The 20,375-nt window shown below is 42.0% G+C and overlaps 1 protein-coding gene and 1 long non-coding RNA gene across 3 annotated transcripts in view; one reads left to right on the top strand and one right to left on the bottom strand.

The window, feature by feature from the left end:
* ERI1 (exoribonuclease 1) overlaps window positions 1-3,013 on the bottom strand; it is a 31,979-nt gene extending 28,966 nt beyond the window's left edge. The window contains exon 1 of the mRNA XM_075556741.1: window positions 2,756-3,013. Coding sequence (XP_075412856.1) covers window positions 2,756-2,863 — 108 coding nt within the window. The 5' untranslated portion in view covers window positions 2,864-3,013. The remainder of the gene's footprint in view (window positions 1-2,755) is intronic.
* A 1,330-nt stretch (window positions 3,014-4,343) lies between these two features.
* Window positions 4,344-20,375, top strand: part of LOC142455137 (uncharacterized) — a 60,982-nt gene continuing 44,950 nt past the window's right edge. The window contains exon 1 of one of the 2 annotated variants that reach the window (XR_012785744.1): window positions 4,344-4,620. This is a non-coding gene — a long non-coding RNA (uncharacterized LOC142455137). The remainder of the gene's footprint in view (window positions 4,621-20,375) is intronic. The other variant, XR_012785745.1, reaches the window with a different exon arrangement.

Below are 20,375 nucleotides of genomic sequence, written 5' to 3' on the forward strand. Positions count from 1 at the left end.
ACCTGCCGTATGTCACAGCAGTGGCTGTGTACTGAGCACCGTACAAACAGACACCACAGTACTGTCTATTCGCCTTCACAGTAGTGTCGCTGTTAATGGCTGAGGAGTAGAGCTAACTCACATGACCCTGCGGGTGCACAACACTGCTAGATATTTTTTACAGCAGATCACCAGGGAGTATGGTGACGTTCTACAATATCCCTATCCTTGAGAATGTTGATCTTCATTTTTTTTCAATAAACATGATCTGTTTAAGACTGTTTTCCCTCTTGACCCATTTTAAAATTTGCTGTAGTTTTTATAATTGTCTGCTTTCTTTTGGATTGAGGCTTTTCTGTGTTCTATTTTGTTATTGTTTGGTAAATTGTATGATTCTTTGTATGAAATCCATGATAAGGCAATCTACAGAGACAGTAACTACATTGTTTCTTAGGGTTATGGCAGGGGAGACTGGGAAGAAATGGGGAGTCAATAATACAAAATGAATACAAAAATGAAGAAAACGTTTTAAAATTGTAGTGATGATTGCACACTTCTTAATATATTCAAATGACTGAATTGTATGGCACATGAGTTATGTCAACAAAAAGTTAAAATAAAAAGTAAGCTCAAAAGTTATTATAAAAATTACCTACATGATGATGCTACAGACAGTATCTCAGACTAAAGAGGGAGACGGGATGTTATGAATATTGTTTTGGGTTTGATTTTTTGTTGGTTTCTTTTGACAAAAGATAGGATAGTCTACAATAATAGGAAAGTGAATCAGATAACTAAGCAAAGACCCAGAGGATGAGCATGCAGGGCAAAGGGAATATATAAAAATTCTCAAAAATAACTTCCACCATTAAAAAAACCCACAAGGATCTCAGATGCAATAGAAGCAAAAGGCAAAACTAAGATGAATTTAGCAAGGGAGTCAGAGCCAGATCCTACCAAGAGGCAAGCTGAGGTGATAATGAGGGGAGTAACCCGAACAGACTCAAGTCCATAAGTAAAAGACCATTCTAACTCCCTGCGCATTTCCCAAAATGGGCAACACCACTCGTTTGGGGTCACAGGCAGGATCCAGGCAAGGATGCAAAAGCAGATACCTACTTTATCCTGGACTGTGGGCGATAGGACAAAAGGGTTTTACTTGCCAGAGGGCCATTGAGTACTTTTTTCCTAAGAAAGGAGTAGTAGGCCAAATAAGTCTGTAAATGAGCCTGTGGTCTGCTATGTGGAGAAACAAATGTAAAGGGGAAGAGCAAGAGCCAGGAAGTCTCTGGCAACAACTCTAGGACTTGCTTATCAAAGAAAAAGGCACACTTTGGCATTAAGATTATTTACAGTCTGCAACAGTCAAAAAAAGCCCAACCAAACTCACTGCTATTGAGCAGATGTCATCTCTGAGCGACCCCGTAAGGGAGGGAGCTGCCGCTGTGGGGTTCCAAAGCTGTAAATCTTCACAGGCGCAGAAAGCCTCACCTTGGGCTAAGGGTGGAAAAAGGTGGGCTGGCTTGTGTTTTTAATTAAAAAAAAAACTTAAAAGGCATAGCAAAGGCATTATCATGTGATTTTTAAAAACACAACTTTAGGAATAGGAGGAGAAATGCATGGCTAGTTGACTTTATGAACAACTGCCTCCTTCGCCAGGACAGCGGAACTGGGTGGTTCCTGGCTACCATTCCTGAACATTTTAATCAGAGATTCTGTAAAAAAGGGGGTCAAAGGTGAAAATGTAGAGCACAATTTCAAATTCTCATAGGCTCTAGATTTTCTGGAGCCTCAAGCGTGATGAGCCCCTCAAATATCCTGAGATAATCGTGAAATCTTAAAGCAAAAATACTCCCTGAGATTTTCATAAAACCAAGCAATAGGTTAGCTTACCTATTTATAAAACGTTGGACTTGAGCAATATGTTCTTTTTAAGAACTAGCTACCTGGGCTCACGATCACAGTAACAAAGATTACAAAGGACCCCTGAAGATGAGTCTTTCTCTCCAGTCAGAGTTACAGTCATGGAAAGCCACAGGGGTGGTTCCACCCAGTCCTGTGGGGTCACTCTGAATTGGAACCAACTCAATGGCCCTGAGTTAGTTTGTTTGGTTTGGGGCAGTACGTTTATGAGAGAAACATGGAAGGAAGAGGAGCACAACTTGGAAAATGTGGTCAGCATCAGTAAGGTGCACAAGTAGAAATTATTTAACTGCTGTTGGTTTTGTTGTGCATATTCTCAGAAACAAAAAGTAAAATGTGGGGGGGGGGGGGATTTCCAGGGGAGGGTCATTCCTTGGATGCACTTCACATCTCCGAAGTTCCTTTCCACCCAGCTTTACGGAGCGAACATAAAAACCATGCCTACAGCGAACAGACACGCAGCACGGTTACCATCAAACGCGCAAACCCCGGGTTTCCTCCACGGCACTGTATCTACCGCCTCCGTGCATCCAGCCCGCTAAGAAAGGGCACATGCCCCCAACAACCACAGCCCACGAACTGGCGATAAGGGTTACAGAAGCGGGTGACAGGAAAGGCCTGGACGCAGAAGGTTTGCTGTCTAATTCCCACTCGGGTTTACGGAACCACAGTTCACGCAACTTCTCCTGACCACCCTTCCCCAGGGGACAATTCCGACACGAGGGACGCGGCTGGAGGCCAGGCTGCAGTCTCGGCAAACGCCTCCGGAGTCGGGCCGCGGGGTGGAGGCGGAAGGAGGACCGGCGCCGGCGGCCCGCGGCGCGCGCAGCAAAGGTGCGGGCGGACTGCTCACCTCGGGACTCGGGCACGGCGACTCCTCCCCACACTCGGGATCCCGCGACTCGAGCGGCGCGAGAGCCACGGCCTGGCCGCCGGGCTGCCGGCGCGGCGGGTCGCCCATGCCGGGTGCCGGGGAGAAGACGGCTGCCGACGGCGGACGCGCGCGCTCAGCCGGCCCGGCTCGGGAACCTGGCTTGGCTCGACTGAAAACGTACGGGGCTCGCGTTCCCGCGGCGGCGGCCACACAAACTCCGGCGGACACCGCCCACTTCCGGAGTCGCGTGGCGTCATCACGCCGCGCAGGCGCAGGGAGCGCGCGCGCGCGCGCGGAAAGGCGGGACGTCGTCGGCCGCGCGAAAGGAGGGCGGGGAGCTGAGGAGGGACTCGCGCGGCTCAGGGACAGCGGGCTTCCTCGCGCCCTGGAAGTTACACGGAAGGACTCCTGAGGAAACGATCCCACCAGCACGTCCCGAGAAGACGAGGGGGAAGTGGTATCAAGAAGTAAAGTTTCACAACAGCAAATAATAAAACTTTTCTTTGAGGCGTTTAGGACTTCCACCTCAGGGCAAGAAGAGGAAACGAAGCAGGGCTGGGGTAGGGACTTTAAACACAGGAAACGGACCAAAACGGTTATTTGAGAGAAACAAACTACGTGGCCGCCCTTGTGGAGGTGATTTCTAGATAACGCAGGTAAGAAGAGACCTTAGAGTTAGGTGGGCATCTTAATTGAGAAGACTGAGGTTGGGCTTTGAAGGATCCTCGAGGCTAAGTAGCTTAGAATTTGAGGTGCAGGATTCTGGAGAGGAAAGAACTGCAAGGATATAGGCCTGCAGAAAGAGATCTATCCGTGTCTGCTTCATGTGGAATGCCCCAAGATCAGGAAGGAACAATTGCTGGAGCGTGGTAAGCCCAAAAAGTTCTCAGCATACAGGGAACCAAGAATTATTTGAGTTTCTTCCAGCCAGTGGAACAAAGTCATTGAATACATGGAGTATCCAGTAAACTCAAGTGTTGCACCTTATTAGTGGAATAAACCCACCCTAGATTCTACATCCTAAAGTAAAAGTCATTGTAGACCTACCTTTGAAAATAGCGTAGGAAAGTACCAAAATATTCAAGTAACTTAACTGTGTGCCAGACTAATACTCTCTTAAAAGATGCACCAAATACTGGACTCAAGCATTAAAATGTGGGTAGCCAATCAAAAATAAGTGGACATGCCAAAAGACAGGAAAATGTATTATGCATTCACAACACATAGCTAATACAGTAGAATCCCAGTACTCGGCCACATCAGTACTCGACATCATCAGATTTCAACGTGAAATGTTGAGAAAATTTTGCACCAGAGCTCCAACCAAGCATCGGAATCCGACCCGACACACGTGACTTTTGTAAACAAAAGCAGTTGGTGTTTCCGTCAATCTGTAATAGTTGGCGTAAATATGCTCTGTGGCTGTGTTCCAAGCGTTTTGCTGTAATTTTCTTAGTTTTTGTGGCTTTTTGTACTGCTTTTAGATGGAAAAAAAACACGAGTCCTAAGAAAAGTTTTTTGAAAAGAATCAGCATGATACGGAACTGGTTAACCGTGTTATTGATATTGTTGATGATAATTTAGTAAACCCTTTTAGAAAACAGTTAAGGACATGCTAATAGCAGACCACATTAGGCAGATTTCTTCCTTTTTTTTCTTTTTTCTTTTTTTTTGGAGAAAGCCAGCCAGATCCTAGTGAAAAAAAGGCAAAGAAGGGAAAAAATTCCTGAAAAGCAGCTAACAGTTTATTTTTATGGAAGGGGATTCCCCTTCCAAACAGCGACTCTCTCCATCCCTCCTCTCCGCATCCGTGTCCACAGATCCAGATCCTCATCCATCTCAAGGTATGGGCCATACTGTAGTTGTTAAAAAGTTTTTAAATGTTGTGTTTCTTATTTAAATTATATTATTTAACTCTGAACTTACTTTGAAATTTCTGTGCAATGTTTTCTTTAAAAAAAGGCAAGGTTAGGGTAAACACTTGGTGGTCGTGAACGGATTAATCCGTTTTTAGTTATTATAGGAAAAATTGATTCAGTGCTTGGCTGCATCCTTCTAGAACGCATTAGCGTCGAGGTCCCGAGTTCTACAATAATGACAAAAAGGATGGAATTAACATAGGGAATGTTTAATATAATAAGAAAACCAAAGAGATTTAAAGACCAAGTACCAAATACGATCTCTGGAGACCAAAATTATAATCTGGATAAAATTGCACATTTTAAAATATTAATGATCTAAAGGTACAACAGTACAAACAACCCAAAATGGCACCATAATGCTGAAAATAAAAACAGAGCCCCAGTGACCTACAATATAAAAAAAAGCTTTGAAAATCAGCCAATGAAAACTGGATCATAGCAGTCGAGTCTACAAGTGATCATGGGGATAAATGATGGCCTGTGTACATGGATTTGCCATGAGTGGGGATCCCACTCCAACAGTGTCCAACAGCACCAATAGATAGGCAATCGCAGCCCCAGGGGAGTTGCAGAGTAGACAAAAACTTTTGAAGACAGAATGGACAAAAACGTCTTCTAAATTTGATGAGATCTATAAACTACAGGTTCAAGATCAAAGAAGCCCAAACATAAAGGAAACTACAGCTCAGCGGGCTGCTAAGCAATAAAAATAGGTAGTTGGAAACCATGGAGCTGCTTCTGCGAGAAAGATGAGGCAGTCTTCGCATCCTCAGTAACCCCGTGGATTCATTTTTCTGACCTATTACAACTCAAAACTCACTTTCAGTGAGTCCACTCCAATTCACAGCAACCTTACAGGACAGAGTAGAGCTGCCCCTGTGAGTTTCCTGGTATGTAAATCCTTAGGGAGCAAAAAGCCTCATCCTTCTTCCTTGGAGCAACTGATGGGTTTGAACTGTCAACTTTGAGGTTAGCCTACTTCTGGATGGACAGGAGTTTTTTGTCCGTCATCACTATGCACTGCTTCAAAGGTAGTAAGGGCTGATTGAAATGTTCTACCCTGTCTTCCTTACAGTTCTGATCTTACCCCTTCAAACCTCCTTTCCTTCTCAAAACTCAAAGGACATTTAAAGGAACATGATGTAAGTCCCTCAAGGGTTCCAAAACTTCCCAAACTGACATGGTATAAATTAAAGTCCACAGAATTCATCAGAGAAGGGTTACATAGCTGTAAACACCACCTTCCAAAATATATAGATCTAAATGGAGTATATGTTGAGAAACTATAACTTTAAATTTGATATTTTGTTTAATGTTTCTATGATTACATAGCAATACTTTTTAACTTATTCTCATCTTTAAGTTTTCCAAATTGCATAGTATAACATATATATATTCAGTTGAATATAAATATATTCAGTTGATTCTGTGTCCTAACTACCCTGTAGACTAGAGCTGCTCAGTAGGATTTCCAAGCCTGTAATATTATCAGAAGAAGATACCTGCTGATTTCTCAGTTAACAACCAATCACTTAAGGCTGCATCACCAGGGCTCGTGTATGTGTGTGTGAGTGTGTGTGTGTGTGTGTGTGTGTGTGTGTGTGTGTGAGAGAGAGAGAGAGAGAGAGAGAGAGAGAGAGAGAGAGAGAGAGAGAGAGAGAGACTAGAATTGCCATTGAGGGTTTCTGAGACTTAACTCTTTACAGGGGTAGAAAGTGTCATATTTCTCTCATGGAGTGGTTGCTGCCTTCTAATTATTGCCCCGTGGTTTGCTACCCAACATCCAGGGTGGAGTGGTGGTGGTGTTGTGTGTGTGTGTGTGTGTGTAAATTAAATATTTTTCAGTTACATAATTTCTTGTTAAAAAAATGTTTCTCATCCTTAGTTTGCAATTGCTTAGAAGCACTTAAGTGACCTGGTGCAAACCATGACCAATCTAATCTTAGGCACAAAAACAAGGGGGGACTTCTGCCACAGTGAGGTGGGTAGCCTTGCTGCCAAGCACAACTGGCAGAATATCCCACTGACGTGTGCCAAAAGAACCAAACCTACTGCCATCAAGTCCATTCTGGCTCATAACAACTTTACAGTAGAACTGCTCCTTTGGGGTTCCGAGGCTGTGAGGCCTTACAGGAACGCGTAATCCACTACCCGTTAGAGCTGTACAAATGTAGACCTTTTGTTGACTGCATATTTTTATAAGTAAATTCAACAAGAACACTTAAATCTTCATGTTAAAGGTTTCATATTTGCTTTGAAATTGAGGGAAAATTCAATTTTGGTTTTGTTGCTTAAAATAATATAAATTTTCTATTACAAAGAATTTCATAGATTTGCATACTATTTAAATGATAAAATGATTTGTTTTGGTTTTTCTTACCTTGAGAAGAAGTAAAACAAAGCAAACTCCAGAACTATATTTTGTATTTTTGTTCAGCTTCCTAATTTTCTTTTAGTGAATCAGAAAATCCAATTATTTTTGGACTTAAGGCATTTTCTAGTTAAAAAATCCATGAATACTGACAAAATTAAGACAGCATAGAGATGCATTCCCATTGAGGTTTTAGAACTACTGCTCCTCCCATGGCATCCCACAAACTGCACAGCTTAGTGTCTTGAAAAGCCACCAGAGGGCAACCTACCCCCAAATTGCTTTATTTGATATTTGTTTTGAACAGGCTTCTGTGAAGAAACTGACAGGTTTTCAGTTTTAGTTTGAGAAGGCATTATTCATAAAAAGGAATTAAATTCATTTAGTAGAAAATACATCTGATTATTAAGTTTACTTCTCACAACTCGTCAGATCTTCCAGTGTATTGCCCTCGTTCCACAATTTTTGCCCATCTCCCTCTTGTTGAATATAATCTTGCCCTTCACCCAAGTTAACACCTGTCTACTACTTGGCCTGTGGTACCCCGCACCTCCCTCACCCCCCCCCCCCCCCCCCCGTCCCGGTAACCATCAAGTCTGTTCCTGTTAGGCTTTTCTGTCAACATTTCACAGTGGTGGGATGCAAGGAAGAGATTGAATACCTTATTCTTTTTAGTGCCTCCAGCTAAATCCTTTTTAAGCATGTGGCACCAATTTGGTGTGAGTTTATCTTGATGAAAGAAGTTGAAGTCTTTACATAGTTTTTTTCATAATACACGTTTGCCATGAACTTTTTGAAGACCCCCTCATGGTCCTTGATTTAACGAACAGTTATTCTGTGCTTAGTTAGCATTGTCATAGGCACTGTTGATAAAAGTAGCTTGAAGAACTAAAATTTTAGAAGTTTTAAATTTCAAAGGTTCTAAAATTTTAGAATTTGGATTACATTTATCATGGACCAGACTAAATTCTGGTGTAGCAAAATCTTTAAATACAATGAAGAATAGAATTAATTCTACTCGGGGAAGATGAGACAGAAGAGTGCTTAATAGAGGAACTGGGCTTTTAGAATACGTAGACACTTTTGAACTTTCAAATTACTAAAGTAGAGGGGTAACGAAAAAGTGGAAGCCCCTTGATAAAGTGGATTGACAACAGGCTGCCCCGACGGGCTCAGGCATAAGAGCAACCGGGAGGGTGGTTCAGGACAGGCATTGTCTCATTGCGCTGTATACAAGTCACTATGAGTCTGAACTAACTTGCTGGCACTTAACCACAACAAGATTAAACATGCCTCAAAGTAAAGCTTAGCTCAGTAGTTTCACTAGAAGATGTATTCTTGCAAAAACTTTAGAATAGTGAGGATGCAAAGATGGTATTACATGTTTCAGATAGGAACGAGAAAGGTATAAATAAATGTAAAGTTGAAATTTTTTCTAAGATTTAAAAGATAATGAAGAATTTCACCAGCAGGACAGAGTAGGGCTCTGTTTCAGGGCATACGTAGAACACTGAACATGAAGAGGCTTTAAGGCACAAAGCACGATAGTCACATGCATTGCAAGAAAATTGCTTGAGTGTGGAACCAGCAGATAAGATCAATGGCACTTCTTGGCTTTTTTTTAAGCTATCAATAGAAGATTATGTCTCACTCAGCAATGGGAGTGCGGAGGGGAATAGCACTTACAGAAAGAACAAGAACTAGGTTACCCTCATATTTCTCCAAGTTAGACTGCCTGTTATTTTCTTCTCTGTGAAACACCCTGACTGTACTCTCACTGGCCCCATTACTGCCATACATACCTTTGCTTAGTGTGATAGTTAGATTTTCTGTCCAGTTGGCTGGGCCAGGATTCTCCCATGCTACCATCTGACCTAGTGTGGTCAACTCCATAATGGGTTCTTCTGTGAAGCCATTGGAGGGAGAATAGACCTCCTTAATCAGATTGCAGCTAAAATAGAATTGCTGGAGGTTTCATTCAGGATGTAGCCAACTCTTTGTCTAAACTAACAGTGTGTGGAAGCTAGCTGACTTCTGCTGGATTTAGATTCTGCCTCTGGCTCAGTGACTTCCTGTTATTTCTCCTCGGGATCCCAGGAGCCTTCAGCGAACTTCTGATCTTGTATTCATAAGGCCAACCACAGATTCCTTCATCTCGGCATTCACCAGCTTGTGGTCTTCCTGCTTCGTCTTCACGTGTCCTGTTCATCAGCACCTGTAGCTACAGGGGTCAGTAGAAGCCATCGGCTTATATATGACCCATTGGCTCCCACAGGACTGAACTTACCCACTCTACGACTGTAGATATGAATCTCTTTCAATATACACACACACAAAAGTCACTGGTTTTGCTTCTCTAGAGAACCCAGACTAACACACTTAACATGGCTCACTTTCAATGCATCATGGACTTAAAATAGAGATCATGAATCCATTGCCCTGTTGCAGCTACACTGCATCTCATCATTTCCAAATAAATGAAAATCTCTTCTACACTGAAAATAAACCAGGAAAGATATTGTACAACATAAAGATGATTAGCTAAGGCTATCTATTGAAGAAGGACACTGAGTGATTCTTTTGGTTTGGTACCACTCAGTTATTTTTTAACTATCCTCATAGCTAACCCTATACCCTGTGTTACACCTAGTAATACCATTTATTGAACATTAGGCTAGGTGTTCTTTAGACATAAAAATGTAAATTTTCCTAGTTTTGACTAGCACATAACGACAATAGATAATAAATAGTAAAGTGAGTTTCAAGACAGACCACCTAAAAAGGCATGCAAAGTAGAAGACAATTGGAAATTAGTTGCACAAATCGTGTGTCCTCCCGTCAAATGAAATACACAGTAAAAGAATTGAAACATAAAGAAGAAATATGAATAAAATTTGAGGAAAGATTTTCTGTGATTCCTTTCTCACATGCGCCAAAGAGATGGGATGAGGATGCTTCCTTCATCTTAAGTCAAGAAGGACTTCAATGAAACCGCCGGAGCTTTGTTTTCACAGTCCCCTGCATTGAGAGGGTCCAATGGACTGCTGATTTGTACCTGGGTAATCTAGAAGGCGGGAGAGAGGCCAAACTAGAAATGTCATTAATGGGGGGAAGTGTAGTTGCTGCTACATTAAGATCAGCTTGCACTGCCAGTCTGTCAGGACAAAGGAGAGAAGATCGATTCGAGACATTTCTAAATCCTAGACAAGAAAACTGCCCAAAGGAGCAAGTTACCTACAACAGAAATTCTATATAGAATGGACAACCAAAAACACACACAAGGGAAGGCTGTGTGTGTGTGTGTGTGTGTGTGTGTGTTGGGGGTGTAGTGGGGCATGGAATGCAACCTGCTAGCAACCAGGAAAAAGTATAATATCCTCAACATGGGAAGTGCAAGTTGGATGTCATGGGGAGAAACACAGACATGCAAGAAAGAAGTCTTATCTAATCATTTGGTAGGCCGAGAAAGTGGGAATCCATCCTCCCACAGTACCAATTAAGCAAGAGCTTTTCTGTCCACCCCTTATCTTTCCTCCCCAATCAATCTTGATGGGAGCAAGACTGGAGAGGCAGGTGGAGAGATAAGGAAAATCATGTCCCTTGGCTTCTCTGCAGAAGACCCTAACTAGGAGTAAGGTGAACAGATGCAACTGTCAATGAACTTAAAGCTCTAACTTTTATATGGAATCTGACACCCTAAACATCACCAGGAAATTGCCATTTTCACATTGATTTGGTTATAGATTTTTTATAGTCTAAGAATAAAAAAATTAAAAATCAGGCAACTGCCTCATTTTTTCATTCAAGGGCAAAGGCATCTCTCTGCATAACATTTTTAAGTGATAAGCAAAATAAAGACGCGTCCTGATTATGCCCTATGAATCTTGTTTATACAACATCTTGGTTACATATGGGTTATTGCATTTAACCCTCACAGCATTCCAATGAGGCATGTTGTCTATTGTTATTTCTATTTTGCAGATCAGAAAATGAGGCACGCAGAGGTCACATAACTTGCCTAAGGTCACACATCCAATAAATGATGGAGTCAGGATTTGACTACCAAGCTCATAATTATTCACACTGTTTCAGGAGAACAACAGAATATAAATATCCATAAAGATAAAGCCACCTTTATACAATTGATGTATGTATATGTATGAACTGTGATAAGAATGAGCCCCTAATAAATTGTTAAAATTAAAAAAAAAGAGTTGTATGAGCGCCCAATAAAATGATAAAAATGTTTTAAAAAAAAGATAAAGCCACCTTTCTAGTCTGGTAAAATGTGTCATGATACAATAAGTACAATATTTTGGGTTTATTATCTTTGTTCCATGTAAATCTCTACATACTTTATACTTATTTCCTTATGAGAATGCCTTATTTGCCTCATCATAATACATTGAAATTGTTGTTGTTGTGTGCTGTGGAGTCAGTTCTGACTCATAGCAATCTTCTTTACAGCAGAATGAAACAACATCCGGTCCTGTGCTATTGTCACCATTGTTGTTACGCTTGTTATGCCCATAATGGCAGCCTTGAACATCTCATCAAGGGTCTTCCTCTTTTTCACTGCCCTTCTGCTTTACCAAGCATGATGTCCTTTTCCAGGAACTGCTCTCTCCTGATAACATGGATAAAACATGTGAGACAACCTCTCACCATGCTGGCTTCCAAGGAGCATTTTAGCTGTATCTCTTCTGTAGTGGTTAGATTTTATGTCATTTTGAAAGTACTTGCATGAAAGGGTAGGAGCCCTGGTGTGTGAGGGGAATCCTGCCCTTAACACATCAACATAGGCACAACTGTACAGCGATAATAAGTAAAGATCATAGTAAAGTCATAGCATGAGAGATAGAAGAGGGATAGAAATACTGGAGTCAGACGCATTTAATGGCAGCAATGCTCACCTCAGCCTCACTTGGTGGTCCATGTGGAGAGAGAGAGAGAGATCCAATGCTAACCAAGGCTTTTATATTCTCTGGGGACATGCAAACCCCCTAATTACAGGTAAAGACATACGTCACAGGAAAGGGTTTTGCTATAGCGAATACAGACAGTAATGGAAGGGGGGTGATATAGGGGTATACACGCAATAGGAAGAAGAGGGATTGATTTTAAAAAAGAAAAAGAAGAGGGATTGGGGGTATACATGTGGCAAGATGTGCTGATCCTAGATGGTAGCCTAACTTTGGATGTCACTGAGCCAGTTTGACCTGGTCCCTAGTTCAACTATAGAGACCATTATCAGTAGGGTGTGAACGCCATCAACAGGTACCAAATCACAACTGCAAGCCTTTAGGGAGAAGTAGCCCATTGTGCTTAACAGCAGGGAGCAGGCCTACCTGTGGTGGGACTAGACAGTAGTCTGGCAGCTGACTGCCTTCAGGGAAGTAACTTGATAATTATTTACCATTAGCTGTAAGCAGTGTCTTATTTGGAGGAGAGGACTTGGGAGAAATCTTTGTTTCCCACACTGGTGGTTACATGTTGGGCTTCAAGATCCTCAGTTTGCAACCAGCAGCTTTTAGGCTAGAGGAAGCCTGGGCTTTCTACTCTCATTAACAGTTAGTTTCAGAAACTCCAGGGGCAGGTCTTCCCTGCTTTATAGGGTTGCTGGGAGTGGGCATAGACTCCATGGCCTCCAGTTTAGGGGGTTGGGGCATGAAATTACAGGGATGGCATCCAGCCTCTCAATCAATGATGCCTCTTGGGGTGTGTGCCATTTGTATAACAAAAACACTGAGAACCTTTCTCTCTTGTCCATTCCATTCATCCTTGCTTGGGTTCAGTGTGCCTCCGGGTATGGCCCCATGTTGGCCACCAACCTTAGAACTGTTGGCACCCTGTCATGCTCCCACTGGCTTTGGACTCATGAAACTTGCACTAAACTGTCTGATCTCCTGGCTTCCCGCTTAACCTTTGTGCATCATTGACCTGCAGCTACATAAGACTAAAGAAGATCTGGCTAGCATAAGACCCTTGGACTTGATTTGGGCTGGACTGGGATGCCTTCTTGGTATAAAGTTCCTTCTTCCACATATATGAGTGTCACTGGTTGTGATTCTCTAGACCAACCCAGCCTAACACATCTTCCAAGACAAGTCTGTTTATTGTTTTGACAGTCTCTGGTACTTCCAATATTCTTTACCAGCACCACAATTTAAATACATTGGTTCAACTCCAGTCTTCCTTATTCAGTGTCCCGCTTTTAAATGCATAAGTGGTGATTGAAAATATAATGACTTGGGTTAGCTGCATCTTAGTCATTCAAGTGACGTCCTTGCTCTTCAGCACTTTAAACAGATCTTGTGCAGCAGATCTACTCAGTTCAGCGTGTCTGTCGTTTGATCTCTTGACTGCTGTTTCCATGAGCATTGGTTGTGGACCCAAGCACGATCTGTATATGGGCCACAAGGCAGCCATTCAAAAACAAAAACAAAAACAAAACGGGGGGGGGCGGTAATTGCATGTTTTAAAAAGCATGAAATGTCTGTATCGTGGTTGTATGCTTTCACCATACTTATTCAATCTGTATTCTGAGCAAATAACCCAACAAGCTGGACTATTTGGAAAACGCAGCATCAAGATTGGGAAAAAGTCATTAACACCCTGTGATATGACACATCTTTTTTTTTTTATTTGCTGAAAGTCAATAGGATTTGAAGTACATACTGATGAAGATCACAGGCTACATCACAGGCCTTCAATACACATTGTAACTTCATGTAATGGAAACAAACAACTGGACTAATAAGTAACACCATGATAAGTGGAAAAATGATTGGCATTGTCAAAGCTTTCATTTTATTGGGTCCACCATCAGCATCTGTAGAAGTCACAGTCAGGAAACCAAACACATTTCATTAGTCAAACTGCTGTAAAATATCTCATTAGAGTTAAGGAGCAAAGGTGTCACTTTGAAGACTAGACTGTACCTCACCAAGGACCACGGTGTTTCATTTACCTCATGTGTATGGGAAGGCTAGATGATTAATATGGATAATGAATATGGACTACCAGAGAAGAGTTGATACATTTGAACAATGGTGTTGGTAAAGAATATTAAATATACCGTGGACTTCCAGAAGAACAAGAAAATCTGTGTTGGAAGAAATACAGCTAGAAAGTTCCTTTGAAGAGAAGATGGCAAGACTTCTCATGTACTTTGGACATCTGAAGGGTTCAGTCCCCGGAGGACTTCATACTTAGTGAAATGAGAGTCAGCAAAAGAGAGAGAGAGAGAGAGAGATTCTTAAGGAGATAAACTGACATCAGTGGCAGCAATGGATTTCAACATTGAGAGGATGACAGTGTTTCATTCTGCTATAAATCAGAGTTAATTTGATGGCATCTAGCAACAATGTGATACCTGCAGATGTAATTCTGATTGGAAACAGGGTTTTCTTATATTAATGAAGTCATATTGTCATAGGGTGAGCCTTAGCATAATCACTTTTGAGATATAAAAAGTACAAATTAAACACAGAGACCAACTAGCATGAATGGGGGAGAAGATTGATGGCATATGAAGATTGCCAACAAACTTCAGGATTTAGTGGTACTGCAGACAAGGAATTTCCCCCAGAGCAGATGTAAAGTTTGAGTGTTCCCCTCAAGCTTAGCCTCCTAAACTGAGTGTGATAGGTTTACTGTGCCAGAGGGACAATAGGAACATGTGGGCAGAGTTTAATCAGGTCACAGTTTGATTGGAGGGCAACGAAATAAAGACATCCAGGATCCCATCCCCCTCTTGTTCCCTGGTAATCAGACCAGGGTGCTGCTGCTTTAGCTTGTTCTCTGCCTCAGTCTGTGTGCTACACCACCTGTGGGCCGAGTCAGCCTGTGGATCATAGCTAGAGCTTGATGCTCCATAGAGACCTGCTTTGCCACACTGTTGGTACATCCCTTGCTTGAGCTTGAGGCTGGTAGATCCTGTCACTGTGCTCGAGTTCAAGATCCCATCAGGACCTGCCTTGCTAAACTCCCAGAGCTATTGATGGTTGCTGACCCACTCTGCTGTCTGCTGCCTATAGACAGACTCTGCCTGCCTTGCCTCAGGGAAGACTACGCTGTCTGCTTCCTTAACCTTGGACCCAGTGAGTTGAAAGACTTCCAGTATATTAACTGTTTCCACAAAAGTAAATTGAACTGAGCCCTCTGTACTGCTCTGTGGACTATTTAGCTATTATGTTCCTCTCTGTATAAACCTATCCATATATATGGAGATATATATATGTATATGTATATATATATAATCATAAATGCCCTGGTTTTGTTTCTAGAAAACCCTGCCTAACATACTGAGGGAAAATTAATTTCTTAAGTCACCTACTTGTATTTCTGCTACAGCAGCTGAGTTATAGTCCATTAATATGGCTCTTTTAGCCATGAACCCTTATACAATATATTTTGATTCTGGATTTAATGTGCCTGTGGCTATCGTCTTGTTTGGTGGGGGGGGGGCTTATCTGCAAATGAACTAGAATAGGATGAGATTAAAATCTGGCCTTAGTAGAGAGTGTAAATTGGGCCATACTTTTTGTTTAATGGTTATCTTGGTTCCCATTTCTTGTAACGGATGTAAGGAACCATAAAGTACATCTGAGAGGAGAAAACATGCTTCTGGAGTAGCTGGGGAAAAAACCCAGTGCCTAAAGGGAAGAAAGGTGGGGCTTTCTACTCCCATAAATAGTCTTGGAAACTCTTAGGGGCAGTTCTATGCTGCCCTCTAGGGTCACTATGAGTCAGCATCAACTCAATGACAGTGTGTTTAAAAGTCTATTGGAAATACCGTACTTATGTGCATAAATAAAATGGAGCCCAGGAGTAGAGAATAGTTTATTATATTTGATAGTCATTTAAAAGGTGAAAGGATGTGTGTTAATTTCATTGCTCTATTGATACTCAAATTGATGCATTTGGATTGTGGTGCTAGTACAGAATATTGAAAGTAGCATAGACTGCTTAAAGGACAAAGCGATCTGTCTTTGAAGAAGTGCAGCCAGCATGCTTCCTAGAGGCAAGGGTGGCCAGGCGTGTCTTACCTACTTTGGACATGTTGTCTGGAGAGACCAGTCCCTGGAGAAGGACATCATGCTTGATAAATCCGAAGGGCAATGAAAATGAGGAAGGCCCTCAAGGGGATGGATTGACACAGTGACTGTAACAATAGGCTCAAGCTTAGAAACAATTCTGAGCATGGGGCAGGACCAAGCAGTATTTCATTCTCTTGTGTTTCACTCTGTTGTGCATGGGATCACTGTGTGTCAGAACTGACTTGATGACACCTAACAACAACAACAACATTAATACTCAAAGTAACCCCCACTAAACAACCTTTCCCTGCATGGGTTTAGTAAGAAGATGGGGAAGATGCTGATAGGATTCACCTGTGAGTAATTCTGAACAGAATTCCTGCAATGTCATCCTGCTTCGTTTAAAATGAGCCTTCTGCGAAGCAGGGGATGTAATCACATCTCCCGCAAGAGTCAAGAGTGGAGTGAGTCCTCTGGCCCCAGCATCTGCCTCACCCCTGCCTGACTTTCAGACTTTGGACAGAACTACACCTAGTACAACGTGAGACAATTCCTCAAACTTTCCTGAGTTTCTGGGAGTTCATATCCATAAGGGAGAAGTTGGGGGAATGCTGTTGAATAGCATCATGGAAGGCATGGACATCGGGACATCATCAGTCCCCAACTCCTTGGCATTAGTCGAGTATTGATCCTTCTACCTATTAATCCTTAATTACCACAGCAGTGTTAAGATTATGATGCCTTCTAATAAGTGCCTTTCCCCCTGAGTAGTTGGAGTTAGATTCTGTTGCTTAAAAGTAAAATATCTGAGATGGACAAGGCAGTAATCTCTAAAATTTACACAAGCCCCAACAACTCAGTAAGAAAAAGGCAAATGAACAGAGGGCATTTTAGCAAAGAAAACATTCAGGTGGCCAACAAACATGGGAAGAAACGCTTGCAATCATTTGCTATTATCGAGATACAAATCACAACAGCATCAAGAGCAAAATTTAAAAAAACAGCTAGCAAGTGTTGGCAAGAGGGCAGAGACCCAGGAATCCTCCCAGACTGCTGGTGGGAGTGCCAAACAGTGCAGCTCCTGCGGAAAGCAGTGTGGCGCTTCCTCAACGTTAGTAATAGAAATACCATCTAAGTCAGCAATCCTTCTCCGTGGTGTGCATCCTAGAACAAGAAGACCCAGGACATGAATAGACATATGCACACCTCTCTTCATCAAAGCACTGTTCACAGTAGCAAAAAGATAGAAGCAACCTAAATGTTCACCAGTGGAAGAATGGGGAAATAAGCTTTGGTCCATACAATCAATGTATATGTGCAGTGTTAAAGAATAAAGAGGGGAGGTTGGGGGTAATGAGCTAATAACAATGAACACCATAAAGAAGAAAATGTTCTAAAATTGACTGTGATAATGGTTGTACAACTCTTCTCGCTACCACTGAACTATTAAATTGAATGATATTTAGATTATATATGAATAAAGCTGTACCAGAAAAGAATAAAGAGTCTGTGAAACATCTCATTACATAGATGAGCCTGGAGTATATTATGCTAAGTGAATTTAGTCACTATCAGAAGGACAAATTTTGTATGAGACTACTGTTAAAGAGGAAACATCAAGGCAATGGTTTTCATACCAAAATAAACCAATTTTGATGGTTACCTGCCATGGGAGCAAAGTGGAGGGGAGCTGCAGCAATAGGCTCGAGGAAAGACAGGTGTTAACTTTGGTGAAGGTAAAGATAGTATTCTATAAGAAAGAGAAGAGGAAAACGAAGCAGGAGCTGGACAAACTATTGGAGGTGTGATGAACAGTGTAGGTTATCTAGTAAAAAACTGATCTGAGCTATAAATCACATCTAATACCAATAAGAAATTAAGTCACAAAAAGGCAAAAATATTTTTCACTAAAAGAAACATTCTTTGATAGGTTCCAGGGACAGGAAGGAAAGGAAGTCACTGTTTAGGGGGGAGATAGGTGTCGACTTGAGTGAATGGGGAAGGCAGCATTCAGTAAGAAGGAGGTTGGCAAAAAATGATAGAGATGGCCAAGACATTGAGGTGTGCACGAGTGAAAGGCAACAGAAGAAAATATGATTATATACATAATCCTGCAATAGCAGTGATCTATGCATAGGTGCTTGGAAAAGTATACCCACAAATATATACAGTATACAGGTTTGACAGAAGTTATTTGTATATGATACTTACCTTTGGTTAATGAATACATATATCCATCAATGTGGTAGAGATATAGGGAGCAGTTGTAGAAACTTCTTAGACATAACCAAACACTTTAAGGGAATGAATTGGTGGCCTTGGGGAATCACGACAATAGGCTTCAGAAACATTGAAGTCAACTGACATAACATAGTCTACAAAAACAGTGTTCTATGTTATCCTTTGGTGAGTTTCAACTTGAGTCTTAAAAGCTCATGAGTAGCCATGAAAGGTGCAACTCTTGGTTTCTTACCATCCAGAGAAAAGATGATAAAAACCAAAGAAATATGGAAATATTCAGCCCAATGGATTAATAGACCATGCAAATATCAGTCTCCATGACCTTGAGACCAGAAGAACTAGATGGTGCTCAGTTATCACTACCAACTGCTCTAAAAAGTCACATTAGAGGGTCCTGGGTAGAGTGGGAGACAAATTAGGGACAAAATCCCAAATCATAAGACACACAAGGCTTACTGGTTAGCTAGAAATCAGTGCAGTGGTTCTCAACCTTTGTAATGCCACGACCCTTTAATACAGTTCCTAATGTGTGGTGACCTCCAACCACAAAATTATTTTTGTTGTTACTTAATAACTGTAATTTTGCTACTGTTATGAATCGGGCAACTACTATGAAAGGGTTGTTCAATCCCAAAAGGGGTTGTGACCCACAGGTTGAGAACTGCTGGATTAATGGACCCCTCAAGACTGGCCGCTAATCTCCCTTCAGGTCTGGAAATGAGTTCACCCTGTGTTAGAGTAACCAACCATTAAAGATCAAAAGAGCAGCATTGACAAAGTTCAGAGGGATAGGAAAGAAGGGAGAGTGGAAATAGGAAACAGGGAGGGAGTGGGATAAGCGATGGCATGTTGAGGGGATGGTAATGGATGAATTGAAACAAAATGTGTGTGCCTTATTGAATGCAAAGCTAAACATCTGTTTTATAAGTCATTGCCTAATTCACACTAAAACCTTGTTAAAAAAAAAAAAAAGGAGCAGAGCACCTCTGAGATCCCTGTTTAACCAGAAGTGGTGGCAGCATCATGAGGCAGACCAGTGGGCTTCTTTGGCCATGTAACAAATGAAGTGGAGTGCCCTTCAGGCAGGAGTCTGACTTGCAGGGTGGGCTGCCCTGTGGGCCTGTGTTAGTCTAGGTACTTTAGAGAAACAAATCCACAGAAACCCATGTATAAGAGAGGGTTTTATATATAGGTTAAGTGTGCATCAAGAAAACATCCCAACCCAGTGCTGCCCAAGCCCACAAGTCCAACATTAACTCATATGCCAACACCAGTCCACAAAGTCCTCCTCCATCTCACAAAGCAGACACAATGACGCCAACTGCAGGAGGAAAGCAGAGTCAGTGAATGTGTAAGCATCTCAGCGTTGGCAAGGGTCTCCACATGGCTGCTCCATCACCCAGGGCTGCATCAGGGTAGGTCCATGTGGCTTCTCCTTGGGGATGTCTTGCAGGAAGTCAGCCTTGCAAGCTGAAGCTGGGAATTGCTAAGGCAGCTGCACCCTGGTCCAACCATGAAAGCAAGAGACCTAAGAACTAGAAAGGCCAGACTCACTGAGCCATTTATCCCTCAGCCCTTCAATTAACCCCACATGTGTTTATCGGCCAGGTTGGCACAATAAATTAACTAAATCAGGGCCTTTATCACTGCTAATGGTGCTGTGGAACTCTTGCCCAGGCCTGACAAGGGGCAAGGAGCCACATGGCTGACCAGAGAGAGATGTGTCTACATAAATGACAGAGTAGAGGTAATGTGGACAAAAGAACTATATCCTTAATGTTTCTGGTCCTGATGTGTAACCCATTAGCTTCCTAATTAACCCTATTATGGTAACAACAACAAAAAAAGAAACCCCCTGAAAGATACAGTCTTCTAAGGTGGAGAAAGATTATTAGAACACACTGATGTGGCGCTCTGGTGAAAGTATCTCCTTTTCCTTTGGATCTGTCTTTCGTCACATCACGAGGCTCAGAAACGGACTGAGACTGGGTCTAGAGGAGAGGGAGCTGAAGGAAACGGTTTCT

This window comes from Tenrec ecaudatus, chromosome 8 (assembly GCF_050624435.1).
Source record: "Tenrec ecaudatus isolate mTenEca1 chromosome 8, mTenEca1.hap1, whole genome shotgun sequence".
In the NCBI taxonomy this organism is placed as follows: Eukaryota; Metazoa; Chordata; class Mammalia; order Afrosoricida; family Tenrecidae; genus Tenrec; species Tenrec ecaudatus.